The 16,832-nt window shown below is 37.2% G+C and overlaps 1 protein-coding gene across 1 annotated transcript in view; it reads left to right on the top strand.

Moving 5' to 3' along the window:
• LOC127449513 (membrane-associated guanylate kinase, WW and PDZ domain-containing protein 3-like) overlaps positions 1 to 16,832 on the top strand; it is a 171,379-nt gene that overhangs the window by 132,437 nt on the left and 22,110 nt on the right. The window contains exons 4-8 of the mRNA XM_051713001.1: positions 174 to 380; positions 8,439 to 8,625; positions 10,663 to 10,742; positions 14,046 to 14,103; positions 14,639 to 14,751. Of these exons, the coding sequence (XP_051568961.1) occupies positions 174 to 380; positions 8,439 to 8,625; positions 10,663 to 10,742; positions 14,046 to 14,103; positions 14,639 to 14,751 (645 nt within the window). The remainder of the gene's footprint in view (positions 1 to 173; positions 381 to 8,438; positions 8,626 to 10,662; positions 10,743 to 14,045; positions 14,104 to 14,638; positions 14,752 to 16,832) is intronic.

Here is a 16,832-nt window from a genome sequence, read left to right as displayed (position 1 = left end):
GAGAAGTTGGGATTAAAAGTGTTATCTTTTCATTGAATCACTTTTACCTACAGAGGTCTTGGGCTTGTTATATCAAAACTAATGTAGCAAATGTGTTATACACGAACCCCCATTCATCAAATAATTTGTTAGGGTCTTAAGACAAGGTTTCTTTTTAATCTTCATGTCTTCAGGTAACTTCTATGGCACTCCGAAACCTCCTGCCGAGCCTAACTTGATTCAGCCTGACCTAGTGGACCAGGTTCTGTTTGAGGAGGATTATGGCACTGAGGTTCCAAGAAAGAGAACCACCTCTGTCAGCAAGATGGATCGCAAGGACAGCACCGTCCCCGAAGAGGAGGAGGATGAGGAACGACCACAGCTCCCAAACGGCATCCCAGGTCAGCCGGCAGATTATTATGTGTGTGCCTGTGTTAACTAAAATGTATTCAGTCATAGATATACACTTTAAACCAAAAATACCCCACACATAAAACATAACCCATGCAATCCTTAGACTGCCCTCACAACAGAGATGTAGACTTGATTCAAGGAATAGTTCATAGCCAACTTCAGTAAAGGCGGTTTTACTAGACAAATGAAGTGTGCCTTGAACTTATTGCACTGCTCCTGGTTAGGACACAGTGTTAGGTTGAATCCCAATTTGTATACTTCTACTATGCACTAAAAGTGCGTACTTTGCTGGCGATGGAAGTGTTTGTACTTTTATGTATTTAGTAAGGCAATATGGCATTATTGGGATGTTGTGCAGTTGTTGGCTGCCATAACAACTCGAAGTCATTAATGAAATCAACATATCTACCTTAAACATACCTTAAACATTACATTACACATAAAGAATATACACTGATGCAAGTGAAAACACTGAAGATCGTAAATTGAAAACAGTCGAATCATGGAACACTTCCGCGTTCAGGAAGAAGGTGGATACATTTTACCAGAATGTGGCTTTCGGAATAGCATGCTACCATACTGCTGCAGTATTTATACTGTGGCCATGATTTTTACTGTAACAATCTTTTTGTTGTCACATTATTTGATAGGATTGCCAAAAGTTAAGACATTTTAATAAAAAATTGGATTTAAAATGCAATAAAAAAAGGTTTTTATTTCCGAGATAACTGGACGTCAATCGCTGAATTAAACATGCAACGTATTTACTGTAGGTCATGTGGTGACAATGTTTGAAATGTTAATCATTACATAGTCCATGCTGCTTAACATACTATTTTTTAAGAATAGTATAGATACAGTCGGCAAGGAGGCCCTGCCCACTCGTGGGGGAAAAGAAAGCACTGTTACCATAGTTACCCATACTTTCCTATAAGGAAAAAGGAAAGAAATGTCAGATATATTTGGCTATTTTAACCATGAAAACATGAAGAAAGCTGTTGTATAGTTTTTTGCACTTTAATCAATGCCAAAAAACCTGAAACAGATTTTTTATTATCCACCAACTGACAGAAATAGTAGCCTAAAGAAGAGCACTGCTCTTAATATGATTGATGATTAATAAAATGGCTGTACACATAAAATAGCTCAAATTTCACATTTCACTGTAACTTTACCAGAAACCCCATTTACTAAACAATTCGCCAAACCGAACTTACCAAGAAATACATCCCCTTAGAAGTGTTTGATTGATTAAAGCATGAAAAGCAATAAGCAGCGCTCCACTCTGATCATGACAAGTTTTCTCAGGTATCTTGTCTTGTTTTCTGGTGTTAACTTGTCGTTATGTCTCTGCTGGAACCGCTGTTGTGATGATATGATGATCGATTTAGTCTTGAATCTGCTCAGATGTTTCCCAAATACATTTAAGCATGTATCCAGCATTTGGTCGACTGCAGCCACAGTGCTTTTCTTTAGGCTTCTATTTCTGTCAGTTGCCAGGCAAAAAAAATAAATAATTAAAACAGTTTTTGGTTTTTTGGCATTGTTTGGAGTCCAAACAACTACACAACAGCTTTTTGTCATATTTTTCGTTGTTAAAATAGCCAAATTTGTCAGATATTTGTCCTCTTTTTCCTCATAGGAATGTAGGAGTAACTAAGGTAACAAGGCTTCGCTTTCCCCCACGCTAAACCACACCCCCAGATATGATGCGCTGCCGACTGTATCTATGCAGTATACAAATGTTCCATTCTGAGCAATTTAACCCATAACCTTAGCGTTATATAACATTAAAATCCTTCCGAGATCAGTTGTTGTGCTTTCAAGACTTGAGATTTTAAATTGAGGGCTCTGTTTGTATACTGCAGTACTACAGAGTAGCAATCGGTAAGTGTGTCGCATTGCTCCATAATGGCTTACTTGTGTGTGGAAGCACTCAAATCCATCACCCTAGTGTTGACCCCTGCTTTAAACATAAATGAACTGCTCAAATGTGTGTACTGGGATCTGAACTCGTAAACCTTGCCTTTGACTTTATATAAGCCTCAAGTGTTCCCAGGAGGAAGTAAGTTTAAACCCTCAGTATCTTTTTTCATATTTTTTTATGTTTATATGTTTGTGTTAAGGCTGCGCAGGAGAAAAATACATAGTTTATTTTCCTATGTTAAAATACTTTCTCATATCCCCGCATAATATGTAGGAGGAAATCCTTCAACAAGACTCTAAAGACTCTCATAACAGTTGTTGCTTGAATGTAATGTTATTAATTAATAGCTTTACAGTTATATTTGACTGCTTGGATTGTTGAGGTCTTCCCTCCCTGTCTTGGCAAAAGCCAGTGGAGAGGGAATAGTTGTTGTGAACATGACAACTATTGAATATTCGCTGCAGTAAGTAATCCCTCAGCTCATGTTAAAAGAGGCGTTTAATGGGGAGTGTCCTTGCCTCAGAGAAGCATAATATTTGCTTTACAGTTTTCTGCCACTTCAAGTGTGCTGAAAAAGAGGGAAATGGCACCATATTAGTTAGCATGCACAAACACACACACACACACACACACACACACACAAACACACAAACACACACACACGCACACACAAACTAGTTTTTATATCATTGTGGGGACTTTTCATAGACCTCCATGCATTTTATGGATTTTATACAGATCTAACGATAATTTATATCCCATAACCCTACCCTTAACCCTACACCTAAACCTAACCCTCACAGAAACCTTTTTGCATGTTTACATTTTCAAAAAAATATTGTTTAGTATGTTTAAACATCCGGCCTCTTTTTGTGCATGAGCTTGAAAACGACATACCTAAAGTAAAACTCTTCCAGTTCTTGAACCCTTTGGTCTACAAATACAAACTTGGGCTCATTTGAAAATAGATACTTAGACATTTGTTATTCAAGAGTAAAAATGTATTGTTGTATAAAAAAAATAGTTAGAGCTATTCAAATATTTTGAATAGTGACTGCAAATATTATTTATAAAAAAAAAGAAAACAATTATTTTAAATATGCAAGACTATGCGCAGTGCCCCAAAAACACATCTGATGCAAAGCCACCTGTCTGATGAAGGTCTGACACAATCGTAAGTCAATATGACCAAAACTCTTTGTTCCACGATTTATGTAAGTGTACTTCCAAAAAAAAAGGCCACTTGGAGGCGTCAATAGACCACTTGTAGTAACTCCGTAAACCAATGATCAAAGTTGTTAAAAACACACAATTTGTTTATATTTCAATGTAAAAAAATACCACACAAACCAACATATACATGAAGATATCATTTTTTTATTATTATTTGGGAATATATTATAATGCATTTCATATGTATATTTATGCATTTTATAAACAATGTGAAAAGAACATTACAATTTGAAATGTTGCAATGGAAATAAACTTTTACTTACAATATAGATGCTTCTGTTCATTTTTTCCCCATACAAATGTAAATTAACTTAGGGGCCGTTTACACGACAATGTTTTCAACTAAAGACAGAAAACTTTTTATGCGCTTTGGCTGTTCGTTTACACGAAAACAGCATTTTGGGGCCTGAAAACGCAAACTTTTGAAAATGGGTTTCAAAGTGCAAGTTTTTGAAAACGATGCCGTTATCGTCTCCGTGTAAACACACAAAAACGCGAATTTGTGAAAACGAAGACGTCATGCGCACGCGTATTACGTGTTCAGCCTTTAGGCATGCGCGCGTGTACTTCAAAACAACGTGCGAGACATTCAAAACTACAATGGCGGACTACAGGACTGTGTTTGTGCTGCTCAAGACTTGTAGTAATAAAGCAACCTCTTCGTCTGTCCAGACAAAATTGCTCGATGCTTTCGCCTCGCTCTCCCCGGCTTCCATCACCATCAGTGAAGCCTGGAGCACACCTGCTCCCAATGCAAATTGAATGAAAAGCAGTAGAAAAAAAAATAACTAATTCAATGAATTGGGAGCGTGTGTGCTCTGGGGTCTAACTCACGGTGAGTGAAACCGGGGAGGGTGGCTCATCTCGGCTTGAATGACATGCAAGAGCCCCCTGGATGTGCAGTTGAACAGTGGGTTTGATGAAAAAATGCAGTCAGGAGGAGCGGTTTCTCCAGGCCCTCTGTGATAGTGACTGAAGCCGAAGAGGGTGGCTCCCCTCGGGTTAAACGGCATGCCTGAGCCTCCTGGATGTGCAGTTGAACAGGGGGTTTGAGTGAAAATGCAGTCGGGAGGAGCGGTTCCTCCAGGCCCTCGGTGATGTTGACTGAAGCCGAGGAGGGTGGCGCCTCTCGGCTTGAGGCAGAGGCTAAAGGCCCTGGGTGAACGGCAAAGCAAAAGCAGTGAAAAAATGACTAAGTCAATGCATTGGGAGCGCGTGTGCTCCAGGGTCTAACTCACGGTGACTGAAGCCGAGGAGTGGCTCATTTTGGCTTGAATGACATGTCCGAGCCCCCTGGATGTGCAGTTGAACAGGGGGTTTGATGAAACGTGAACAGGGCATGTGTTCTCCATACCCTCAGTCATGGTGACTGAAGTCGAGGAGGGTGGATCAGATTGCGGGTCCAAAAGCCGAGTTCTTTGTTGACAGTACGGCAGTAGCACTCTATAACTGCACACCGTGCGTAAAAGTGCAAACACAAACAAACATAGTCCACAGTTTTCCACTCCGAATCTTCGCAAATCAACATCAGGGATATATACAACCCTCATATTGTTGTTTTCATCTTTTCATTAGCTACACGACTCATCAATCAAAAATGATCTAGCTTTTCACTGGCCGGCTTTATCCAGAGACAAACATGGATGACCAAATCTTTACATCACTCGTGTTGGCTGTCCTGTTTGGCTATTTTGAGTGACTACCCAATCACAACTGCACAGAACATTTTGAGGGAGGGCTCATTTTTTTCATAAGACCCTCCCAAATATCATGTTTGGGTGTTTTGCTACTGAAACACTACATAGAGTGCAAGATTTTGCTGAGAAAGGACATGAATGATAATATGTGTTGAATATGTAAAACCTGAACAAAGACAGATTGATCAATATTTCTTCATATTTGTACATTTTTGGACTAAAATCTCTAATGGATTTTATTTATTGGACTCTTGCGTTGAAAAGCATACTGAAGTTTGGAGGATTGTGCTCATCTGTGTTTGGCTGGAAAACGATAAATGTCAGAACTTCCGTTTCATTTTCCGTGTTTTGATTTTCATTCTTGACACGTTTAATAAAATCTTAATGTTGTAACTTTGCAATCATCAAAATCTCTTTAAGATATCAAATCTTGAGACCCAGATCTTTCAAATTATATATTGGATGTCAATATACACTACTGGTTCAAAGTTTAGGGTCACATACTCATTCTTTATTATTATTATTTTTCACATTTAAGGATAATAGTAAAGTCATCAAAACTATAGAATAACATAAATGGAACTATGGGAATTATGTTGTGACAAAAAAAATTCCAAAATAAATCAAAACTATGTTATATTTTAGTATCTTCAAAGTAGCAAAGTAGAATTTGCAGAAACATACTCTTGACATTTTCTCAACCAGCTTCTAGAGGTATCACCCTGGGATGCTTTTAAACAGTATTGAAGGAGTTCCCATCTATATGCTGGGTATTTATTAGCTGCTTTTCTTTATTACTCAGTCCAAATCATCCATTTCAAAAACTTTTTTTGTAATTAAATAAATTAATATGTTGGCACAATTATATTTTTGTCTACAAAACTAATTTCAAACATTTAAGCATATGCCTTCAAATCAAAATGTTTTTAATATCACGAAAAACATTTCAGTTAAGTGACCCCAAACTTAAACGGCAGTGTAAATTTACAATTTCACAGTTTAAACATGCATTAAACATAAATTAAATGTAAATAAATATGCAAGTGGGTCATTTTTGACCCACCCGTCATTAAGAGGTTAATAAACCATTTCCTTCGTGGGGACCGCTGGCTGGGCCCCACAAGGTAGGTGATCTCAGGTTTTACTATCCTTGTGGGGACATTTGGTCCCCACAGTGTAGTATAAACAAAGTACACACACACACACACACACACACACACACACACACACAAACATACTGCTGTTAAATACATACGTAGACAGCTGCTGTTACCAGGGGCATTTCATGCGTCCCTTTTTTCACCTGATTCTCATACTTGCTGCACCATATTCTGTATATTCAGTCAATATTCAGTCACATTGTATCTACTATATAACTTAATATTTTCTGATGAAAATGTGAGTGATGCTTGACCATGCAAAACTAATGCCTGTGCTTGCTATGGCATTGCGAGGTGGTTGCTAAGGTCTTGCAAGGGTTTTACTGACTGAAGTCAAAAGGGTCCAAGTCTATGATGTTTTAATCCTACCTCCTTCAGTGTACTCCAATAGGACTTTTTTTTTCACCTGTTTTGTCATCCGCCAAATGAAAAATGTAAGTTTGATCCATTCGAAAAGTAATAACCCACTTTTCCTCTACAAGCTTTGCGGTTTGAGATTTCATTCGCAAGTTACATCCCGAAGGTTTTTACTTAAGGCTAGAGTACACTTTGTTTTTCTGCATGCAGTTCTTTCTCGTGCATGGTTGAGCGCTCATCCCTTTAAATTATACTCATTTGTATGCGAGCCCGTACAGATGCGTTCAACACATGTGCAGTACAACTGCTTTGTGATACACTTAGCACAGGCAATGCCAGGCACTTGTGGCGACAACGTGCAAAAACGCAGCCTGTCCGCGTGTTTAGAAAATCTAGGCTGCTTGTGGACAGTCTGTGCACACTGCTGATGACGAAATGTTTGCCATGGGAACTGTTCGTAAGATATACCGGCACGCAGAAAAGCAAAAATTATGTTTGGCCTTTAAGGATATGGGCAGTGGTGCTCAACCCTTTTCCCTCCAAGAACCACTGGTTAAAGGGAAAGTTCATCCAAAAATGAAAATTCTCTCTCTTTTACTCATTTACTCACCCTCATGCCATCCCAGATGTGCATGACTTTCTTTCTTCAGCAGAACATAAACAAAGATTTTTAGAAAAATATCTCAGCTCTGCTGGTCCATACACCATTCATGCAAGTGGATGGTGATCAGCACTTTAAAGATTCAAACAGCACAGGCAATCTTAGTAGAAGTAATCCATATGATTCAAGTGGTCAAATGAATGTCTTTTAAGGTGATATGATCACTTTGGGTGAGAAACAGATCAATATTTAAGTCCTTTTCAATGTAATTGTTTATTTCTGATCGCTCTCCAATGCGTGTCCATGAGTGGAATCAGTTCATGCTACCTCTCGCTTGATGTAAGCACATTGGCATGTTCATATGAATGCAAAACCAATTAAACTTGTGATCAGTGTTCTCTTCTAAACAAATTGAGCTGCACTTCCGGTTGTACTGCGTCAGTTCTCATGTGAACATGCCAATGTGCTTACGTCATGTGAGAGGTAGCGTGAACTGATTCCCCTTATGGATGTACATTGGAGAGTGACCGGAAGTAAACAATTATAATGAAAATGTCTTAAATATTGATCTGTGTCTCACCCAAAGCGATTGTATTGCCTTAAAAGACATAAATTTAACAGCTGTATGGATTGTCTGTGCATTTTGGAGCTGTAAAGTGCTGTACACCATCCACTTGCATTTTATGGACCTACAGAGCTGAGACATTTGTGTTCTGTGGAAGAAAGTGTGTCATACACATTTGGGATGGCATGAGTAAATAATGAGAGAATATTAATTTTTGGGTGAACTAACCCTTTAAGGTTTTTTTTTTTTTCAAATCCCTAAACCAGGTATGAGCAATAGTAATACCTTGCCTCTCTCTCTCTGGCACATGGTAGATATGAATTATGGAAATTGCAAACCACAGACACATACAGTATGTATGTACCTACACACTGATATCTTTTTCCTGGCCCAAACCCGAAACAGTAAAGGATGTTGCATTGCTTGTGCACCATCCTACTTTGACATGCAAATCGTCCTACTGCCTGAGTTTTGCATTGTACTTTTAACTTTTTTCTGTCCGTAGAGAGGACAGAGGAGTGGAGGAAAACCGTGCCCAGCTACACTCAGTCCAGTGGCGGAGGCAGTGCAGTTGGCAGTGGAACATTGGAACTTCGCACCTGGAGCTCTTTACCCAGAGACGACAGCCTGGAACCCTTGCCATACAACTGGGAAATGGCCTACACGGAGACTGGCATGGTCTACTTCATAGAGTGAGTGTGTGTGTGTCCGTCCGTGAGAAGAGAGATTTAATGGCATGAGAGCGCCACTATTGACATGCCCACAACTTTTGGGTAAATAACTGTTCATAACTAAAAAGGTCTGCTTATAACAATGAGAATGTGGATGTGTTAGCAGAGAGGAGTGCTTTCAATGGGTGAAAATGGGCAGATAAAAAGCTATTTTTTTACCAGAGCTGACCCTTAAAAATAACTTTTATTGATGTAACCTAATGCACTCTGGTTGATTCAGCTATATTACATTATTTGTATTTATTTATTAAAACATAATTGTGTTAGTTTGAGCGTATAGAGCTTAAAGGGATAGTTCACTCAAAAATGAAAATTTTCCCATCATTTACTCACCCTCATGCCATCCCAGATGTGTATGACTTTCTTTCTTCTGCTGAACACAAACAAAGATATTTAGAAGAATATCTCAGCTCTGTAGGTCCATATGCAAGTGAATGGTGATCAGACCTTTGTAGCAGCAAAAATCACATAAAGGAAACAGGTAATGTAATCCATATGATTCAGTGGTTAAATCTATATCTTCAGAAGCGATATAATAGACGTGGATGAGAAAAAGAAAAAAAATTAAGTCCTTTTTTACTCTAAATTTCCACTTTCTCTTTTACGTCAGCTGAGCACTGTTCACAAGTCAACAGAGCTGAGATATTCAAAAATCTTCGTTTGTGTTCTGCAGAAGAAAGAAAGTCATACACATCTGGGATGGCATGAGGGTGAGTAAATTATTCATTTTTGTGTGAACTATCCCTTTAAAATCTAATTGTTTAGTCGTTTGGATCAATATCAGACTTGACAATAGGGTTCTATTTGTGAACATTAGTAAATGCATTAGGTATCATGAACTAACATGGATTATATATTTTTACAGCATTTATTAATATTGCTTGATTCTAATTGATAAAAATACAATTAATAGTTAATTCTTAGTTTACATTACATTAACTAGTGTTAACATAGACAACTTCTATTTAAAAAATGTATTAGTATATGTTGAAATTTATTTTAACCAAGATTAATGAGTGCTGTAAAAGTGTTGTTTATTGTTAGTTTATGTTAACTAATGTAGTTAACTAATGTTAATGTATACAGGTACATCCTTTTTGTAAAGTGTTACCATTAGAAAAGTGCAAAAATGAGGCATTTTTACAAGTGGACTTTTGAACCCCAGTACATCTTCTTTATTGCTGTCACATTGTCTATAGTGATATGGTTTTAAACAGAAAATTACTGGATATTGTTTTCTATGCTTATATTTTTATTGTTATTTCCATATCAGTGAATGTCATGTGGGATTTAAAACACAGTATACAATACCACAGGACATTCCTTTGTTTATTTTTTATTTTATTTTGTTTCGCGTTTAGTATGCCAATTTAGTATTCAGTCTGCAGAGTGTTCTCAAAAAATATTTGTATTGCTGAAGGCTTTTAAAGTAATATTTTGATGCAGTAGTAATGTATGAAGATATTGTATGTAAACTGTGTGCAGTATATGAAGGAATTATTTACTGCCTTTAAATTTGACACCCAATATTCCATATTCCATTGCTGGCAGATAACAATATTTTTTTCCTCCACAGCATTGCTATCAGTGTCTATTCAGGTCAGATCTGAAACTCCATCAACGCAGTATTTCAATTGCTATTTTCACAAACAGCATGCGTTATCACTTTTTCAAGCCTTGCTGTTTTCTGATGTTTCTCTCACTGAAAAAGTAGCGTTGCTTTTAAAATAAATAATATAAAAAATAATAAATATAGCTCACAGTGTGGCCTAGATGCTCTTTAAAGAACAGAGTCAAAGTTCTGTTTGTGTGTGTGCGTGCATAAATATTTTAGTGTTTCCAAACATTTTTCAATATATTCTTTGTGTTTCAGTTATAGGCCTCATAACTAAGCCACTGAATATCTTACTATCTGTGGTTTACCATAACATTATAATGTTGCATTATGTCTTTTGCTGGCTTTTCTAATTTGCGTTCATTTTCTTGCTTGTTCCGTAGTCATAACACAAAGTCGACAACATGGTTGGACCCCCGTCTGGTCAAGAAAGCCAAGCCCCCCGAAAAGTGTGAGGATGGAGGTAAATTGTTGCATAAACACAAAGCTGTAAACATTAGATTCAGCTTTATTGTCATTGTGCAGAGTACAGGTACAGAGCCAATGAAATGCAGTAGTTTTCACATATCCCAGCTAAGCTAGGGTCAGAGTGCAGGATCAGCCATGATACAGTGCCCCTGGAGCAGATGGGGTCAAGGGCCTTGCTCAAGGGCCCAACAGTGGCATCATGGCAGTGTTAGGGCTTGAACCCCCAACCTTCTTGTCAGTAACCCAGAGCCTTAACCACCAAGCCACCACTGCTCCAACATGCAGCCACATACAAACAAACTCCCACCTGCATAAACATACACGCATGAACAGATATCAGCTGGCTTGCATTGAAACAGATGTATGTGCACTTCCACACACACACACACACACACACACACACACACACACACAGTGGGCATGATTTCATAAGCTCTTCTGAATGCAGTCACTTCCTTTATCCTTTTCACTCCTCTGTAATACACACATGAGCACACACAATATCTAACAAAATATGGCTGCGTTGCTCTTTTAATGGAGTTTTAAAGTGTTGTGATGCATGCACACTGGTGCACAATACTTTTGTGTGTGTGGGTCTGTGTGTGTAAAGCTCTGCCTAGCGTGAACAGCTCTTTTTTTCTCATCATTAGTTCATCAGGGCATAATGTACATACAGAAGAGGAGAACACACACTTGTACTCACAATAGCTTACACTGCCTGTTTATTTGACTTTTTTTGCTCCAAACATGGCATCGTTAGCACTGTATCATATATTTTACTATTGTATTTCAACTTCACATGAGTTTATAGAAGTGGCTGCTTACAATAAACCCACTGAAATAAATATGACTTATCTGTGAATTATATAATTATAATATTACATTATTGAGCTGAGAAATTAGGGTGAGTATCTCCTTAAAGTGAGCCAATCTTGGCAGTTTCCGTAATTTGTCTCTCTTTGTTGATTATATTATTTTATAATTTTTCGTCATATGGCAAAAAATCTACATCCATATTGATAGGCCCACAGCAGGCAGAAGACTGGCACGCATAAGTACGATCTTAAAGGAATAGTTCACCCAAAAATACAAATTCTCTCATCACCCTGATGCCATCCTAGATGTGTATGACTTTCTTTCTTCAGCAGAACACATTTGAAGAAAAATAGAAAAATATCTCAGCTCAGAAGGTCCATAAAATGCAAGTGCAGAAACAAGAGGGCTGAGTTCACGAGTGACATCCAGGATAAGCACACAAACGCACCATTGTGAAAAACAAACAGATACAGATCTAAACCAAAACCAGGTTCTGTACAGCATTCCTCCTACTCAGTTGTAAACAGTGCTGCTCTTTCCGGTGTGTCGCACATGCGTCAGTTCTCACGTGAACATGGCAACGCAATTACAACGCACACGCATACCGCTGCTGACCGGAAGCAATGGTTAATAATGTAGTTAAAAAGTACTTAAATATTTATCTTTTTCGCAACAAAAAGCAATCATATCACTTTTGAAGACATTAATTTAACAGCTGGAGTCGTATGGATGACATTTATGCTGACTGTCTGTGATTTTTTGGAGCTTCAAATGTCTGATCACCATCCACTACTGAAATATTTTTCTTCAAATGTGTTCTGGTGAAAAAAGAAAGTCATACATATCTGGGATGGCATGAAGGTGAGTAAATGATGAGAGAATTTTCATTTTTGTGGGAACTAACCCTTTAATGGTAGTTCATGTAGGTCAAATTACTTGAGGAGAAGAGTTGTGAAAATTCAGTATCAGCAATCAGATATTCGCATTCGGATGCATTCGGACGGGTTTAGATTTCTCAGAGGACCCTTGAGTTAGCCAAAGAACAGTAGGTAATTTGCAAATTTACAGAGGTTGTGTGAGAAAAACACAGACATGTCAGATTCTGACGGGATTGAAATTTCAAAGTACGACTGTGAAACACAAATTTCCCTAACCTCCTTTGGGAAAACTAGTCCTGTCCGAATAGGGCTTCAGATTTCCATGAGTTTTATTTTATTTAAATATATATTCAATTAAATTCTATTCTATTCTATTCTATTCTATTGTCAAAATCTTATGGCGCATTATCAAGCACTTGTTTTTAAGTTTATCAGTTCATTATTTGTTAATGCGTATCTAAGCTTAAATACCAAAAAGATATTTTCCATTCATAAATCTCAAATTGTGCCCATTACTAACAGTTTACAAAAGCGTAGTGTGCATTTAACAAAATTATTTTTTGATTCTATTTCGGAATATTATAACAATGTTGAGCAAATGCTGTAATATTTGTAACAATCCCCAACTTAAAGAAAAAATGTAAATTCTCTCATCATTTACTTTCTTTCTTCAGCAGAACACAAATGAAGATTTTTAGAAGAACATCACAGCTCTGTAGATACAATGCAAGTGAATTGTGATCAGACCTTTGTAGCTCCAAAAATCACATAAAGGAAATAAAAAAGTAATCCATATGACTCCAGTGTTTAAAGCAATATCTTCAGAAGCGATATAATAGGTGTGGGTGAGAAACAGATAAAAATTTAAGTCCATTTTTTTCTCCACTTTCACTTTCACATCTCAAAGACACATGTGGTGCCTTTTTAGTTTCACTTTCACATCTGAAAGTGAAAGTTAAAGTGGAGATTTAGAGTAAAAAAGGACTTAAATATTGTTCTTTTTCTCACCCACACATATTATATCGTTTCTGAAGATGTAGATTTAACCACTTGAGTCTTATGGATTACTTTTATGTTTCCTTTATGTGTTTTTTGTAGCTACAAAGGTCTGATCACCATTCTCTTGCATTGTATGGACCTATTCTGAGGCATTCTGAGGTGCTGTTCTTCTCACCACAATTGTACAGAGTGGTTATCTGAGTTACCAAAGACTTTATCAGTCTGACCATTCTCTGTTGACCTCTCTCATCAACAAGGCATTTCAGTCTACAGAACTGCTGCTCACTGGATTTTTGTTTTGTTATTGGCACTATTCGGAGCCACATAACAGTTTCTAAAATTTATTCAGAATGAATAAATATATATTAGTATATTATACTATATATAAGACATAAGACATAAGTCTATGGTAACTCAGATAACCGCTCTGACCAATTGTGGTGAGAAGAATATCATCTCAGAATACTATTCTGAGATGCAGGTTGGCGCTGTTTTGGCGGCATGAGGGGGACCTACACAATATTAGGCGTGTGTGTGTGGTAGACAGTATATGTGTGAATTTGCATTTAAAAATGAACACATTGCTTTTATTCCCTTATCATCAGAACTTCCATATGGTTGGGAGGAGATTGATGATCCGCAGTACGGCACATATTATGTTGAGTAAGTCAAATACAGTATACTGTGCATGTGCATGCATCTGTGTTTTTTAGTGAGTGTATGATTCTATTACAAAACCTAGTGAGCTGCTTACAGAACCTAGACAGCATTGTGAGGCATCATAGGCGCGTTCTCCTATGAATCTGCCTTGGGGGGCCGTTCACAAAGAAAGCATTCTTGTATCCATTTATGCTGTTTTTTTAGTTGTTGTCAATGTAAAATTGTGCTAGATGGATGTCTTTGACCATTGCGGCATGTTTTGTGCCATGAGTGCTGCGCTTTTCAGAGGCCTTGTCATGTTAAAAGAAGTTCAGATATTTACAACGCGTCACTTGCAGGACTCCTGCATCCTGCTACCTGGTTTTGAACGCAGTAATGTGTCCTACGTGAATGGCCCCTTTAGAAAGTAGCTGCCTAACTTCGACAGCAAGGCAACTACTTTGTTGGGGTTGATTGGATTGTTTGCCTTTTTGGTCACTAGAGAGAGCTGTTTTTTGAAGTTTTTATTTATTTATTTTCCGAACTTTTGCCTTTTCAGTCACATAAACCAGAGAACCCAGTTTGAAAATCCAGTTCTAGAAGCCAAGAGAAAACTTGGTTTGGACACTGCAGTTGCTACTCAAAACCAACAGAGGGCAGCACCTCCTCCAGGTACAAACACATACAGTCTGCACATACTGTGCACACCTTTTTTTAGCTGTTAATTTTAGCTGAATTTATGAATTTATCAGGGATCAGCAAAGACACCCAGAGCTTGTCAGAGCTTCCCAATAGTCATTCACTCACAAAGATTACAAACATACGCCCTCGCTGTGTGAATGAATGTGTTGGTGTGTAAAAGAAAAGAGGGGAAAGGGAGACAGAAAGATAAGATTAAAGAACAGTGAGTCCTCTGCCATTCTTAATATGATGAATGAAAGATTCTTCCATTACACTGGATGCATTATAGATGTGTCTAAGCATGTGCATATATGAGAGAGAGCATAAAAAATCAGAAAGAGAGAGTGCTGTTTCAGGGTGGATGGATTGGGAATATAAATGTTATAGAGATTGCTTTCCAGTACATCACAGGGTGCATTAACGTAAAAGAGAACATTAACATCTATCATGCATTAACATTCTCTCTTTGATCTATGAGTTTCCTTCTCTAATTTCACTCCAAGTGTTCTGTTGTTTCTGGAAACAATGTCTACATTCATACAGCATATGAATAAGGTTGTCAGACCTGTTTCAGGTGCCGTTCACTATTTTCAATAATTGTTTTCATGTGAACACATGCCGGACGGACATCTTTAACAGTTGTGCCATGTCTCGCTGTTTTTTTTTTTTTTTTCAGCATCTCATACAGGAGTGCCACATTTAAAAAAAAAAAAAAGTTACAAACTTGCACCTGTGTTGTGTTGCATTTGCTGTACTGTATCTAGCTTTTTTTTTTTTTTTCGCAAGAGCATGTTCAGTCTGTACAGCCCCTTAATAGATCTGTTCACACACAGTTCAGTTTGTTATTTTTTTGCTTACTTCACTGTCTCTATGATAGCATGCATTATTCACAGCTTTCTCAAGAATAGAAAAGGGGCTGGACTTTGATTATTTGTTAATAGAGACAGTCTTGCCGGTCCTTTAAGCTGTTGTATAAACAGGACAATTCGAGAGTCAGATGTTGATGCTGTGACCACCCTTACTGATTCAGCAATTTGTAATAATAAAAAAAGAAGGTTCATTTGAGTCATATTTGTTCGTGAATCAGACTACACTTTTCATGCTGTTTGTTTTTGCAATTCACTGATTCTTGAGATAAGGGACAAAACATACAAAAGTCCACTTTATGTTTAAAATCAAGAAATTCATCATAATAAAAATACTGAAAAATTTAAATGTAAAGGAAATGTGTATACTCAGGGAATTTATTACATATAGTTTTAAATAATTTGTTTAGAATTTTTTTAAATGCATGCTCTATACTTGGAAGCACATGTAACCATAACCTGCAAGATGTCACAATGTTAAACTGCTGAAAAAAGTGTTTAAAAATGCAGAAAATTTATAAAAATAAATATCAAATGAAAGGTAGGAATTTGTAATAGAACTCTGAGTACCCCTTTCCCACTTCCTGCTCATGGTGGATGCAACAGTAGGACAAGTGGTCTGGTAAGTTTTATATTTTTTTATATTTTAAATAGTCTCTATGGTCACAGCTTCAACATTTCAACTCTGTCATCCCATTGTGATCATTTCTGTCATTTTACTTTAGGTTATAGAGGCAGTTTCAACTGAGGAAAAAAAAAAAACAAAGTGCTCCAGTGCACAACACATGGTTAAGATGGAAAAATATTCAATTTTGTCAGCTCCGTCAGAATTTCCAGAATAGTATGAAAACAGAAAGAAATTTATAGAATGTATTTTATCACTTAACTCCTTTTCTGAAGACCATTATTTGATAATTAAAGACTTTACACACTCTTGTTGGATGGATCAAATTAAAATAACATGCTCTTTAGTGTGTCTGACGGAGTTGACCCAAATTACAGCATGTTATGAAGTGAATAAATGTAAATTTTCTTGAAATAAAAGTGTTTTTATAAAAACCTGTAGCTGAGACCTTTGTCTACAAATATACATACATTTCAAATTAATTTAGAATAAAAAAAAACTAAGGTTTAAAACATGTTTTGTCCCTTATCTCAAGAATAAGGAATTACTACTTTTAACCAATTGGTCCCAAGCTCATTTTT

This window comes from Myxocyprinus asiaticus, chromosome 12, assembly GCF_019703515.2.
Source record: "Myxocyprinus asiaticus isolate MX2 ecotype Aquarium Trade chromosome 12, UBuf_Myxa_2, whole genome shotgun sequence".
Taxonomy (NCBI): domain Eukaryota; kingdom Metazoa; phylum Chordata; class Actinopteri; order Cypriniformes; family Catostomidae; genus Myxocyprinus; species Myxocyprinus asiaticus.
The sequence above is the reverse complement of the archived record's forward strand: the minus strand, read 5'-3'. Positions and strand labels throughout refer to the sequence as shown.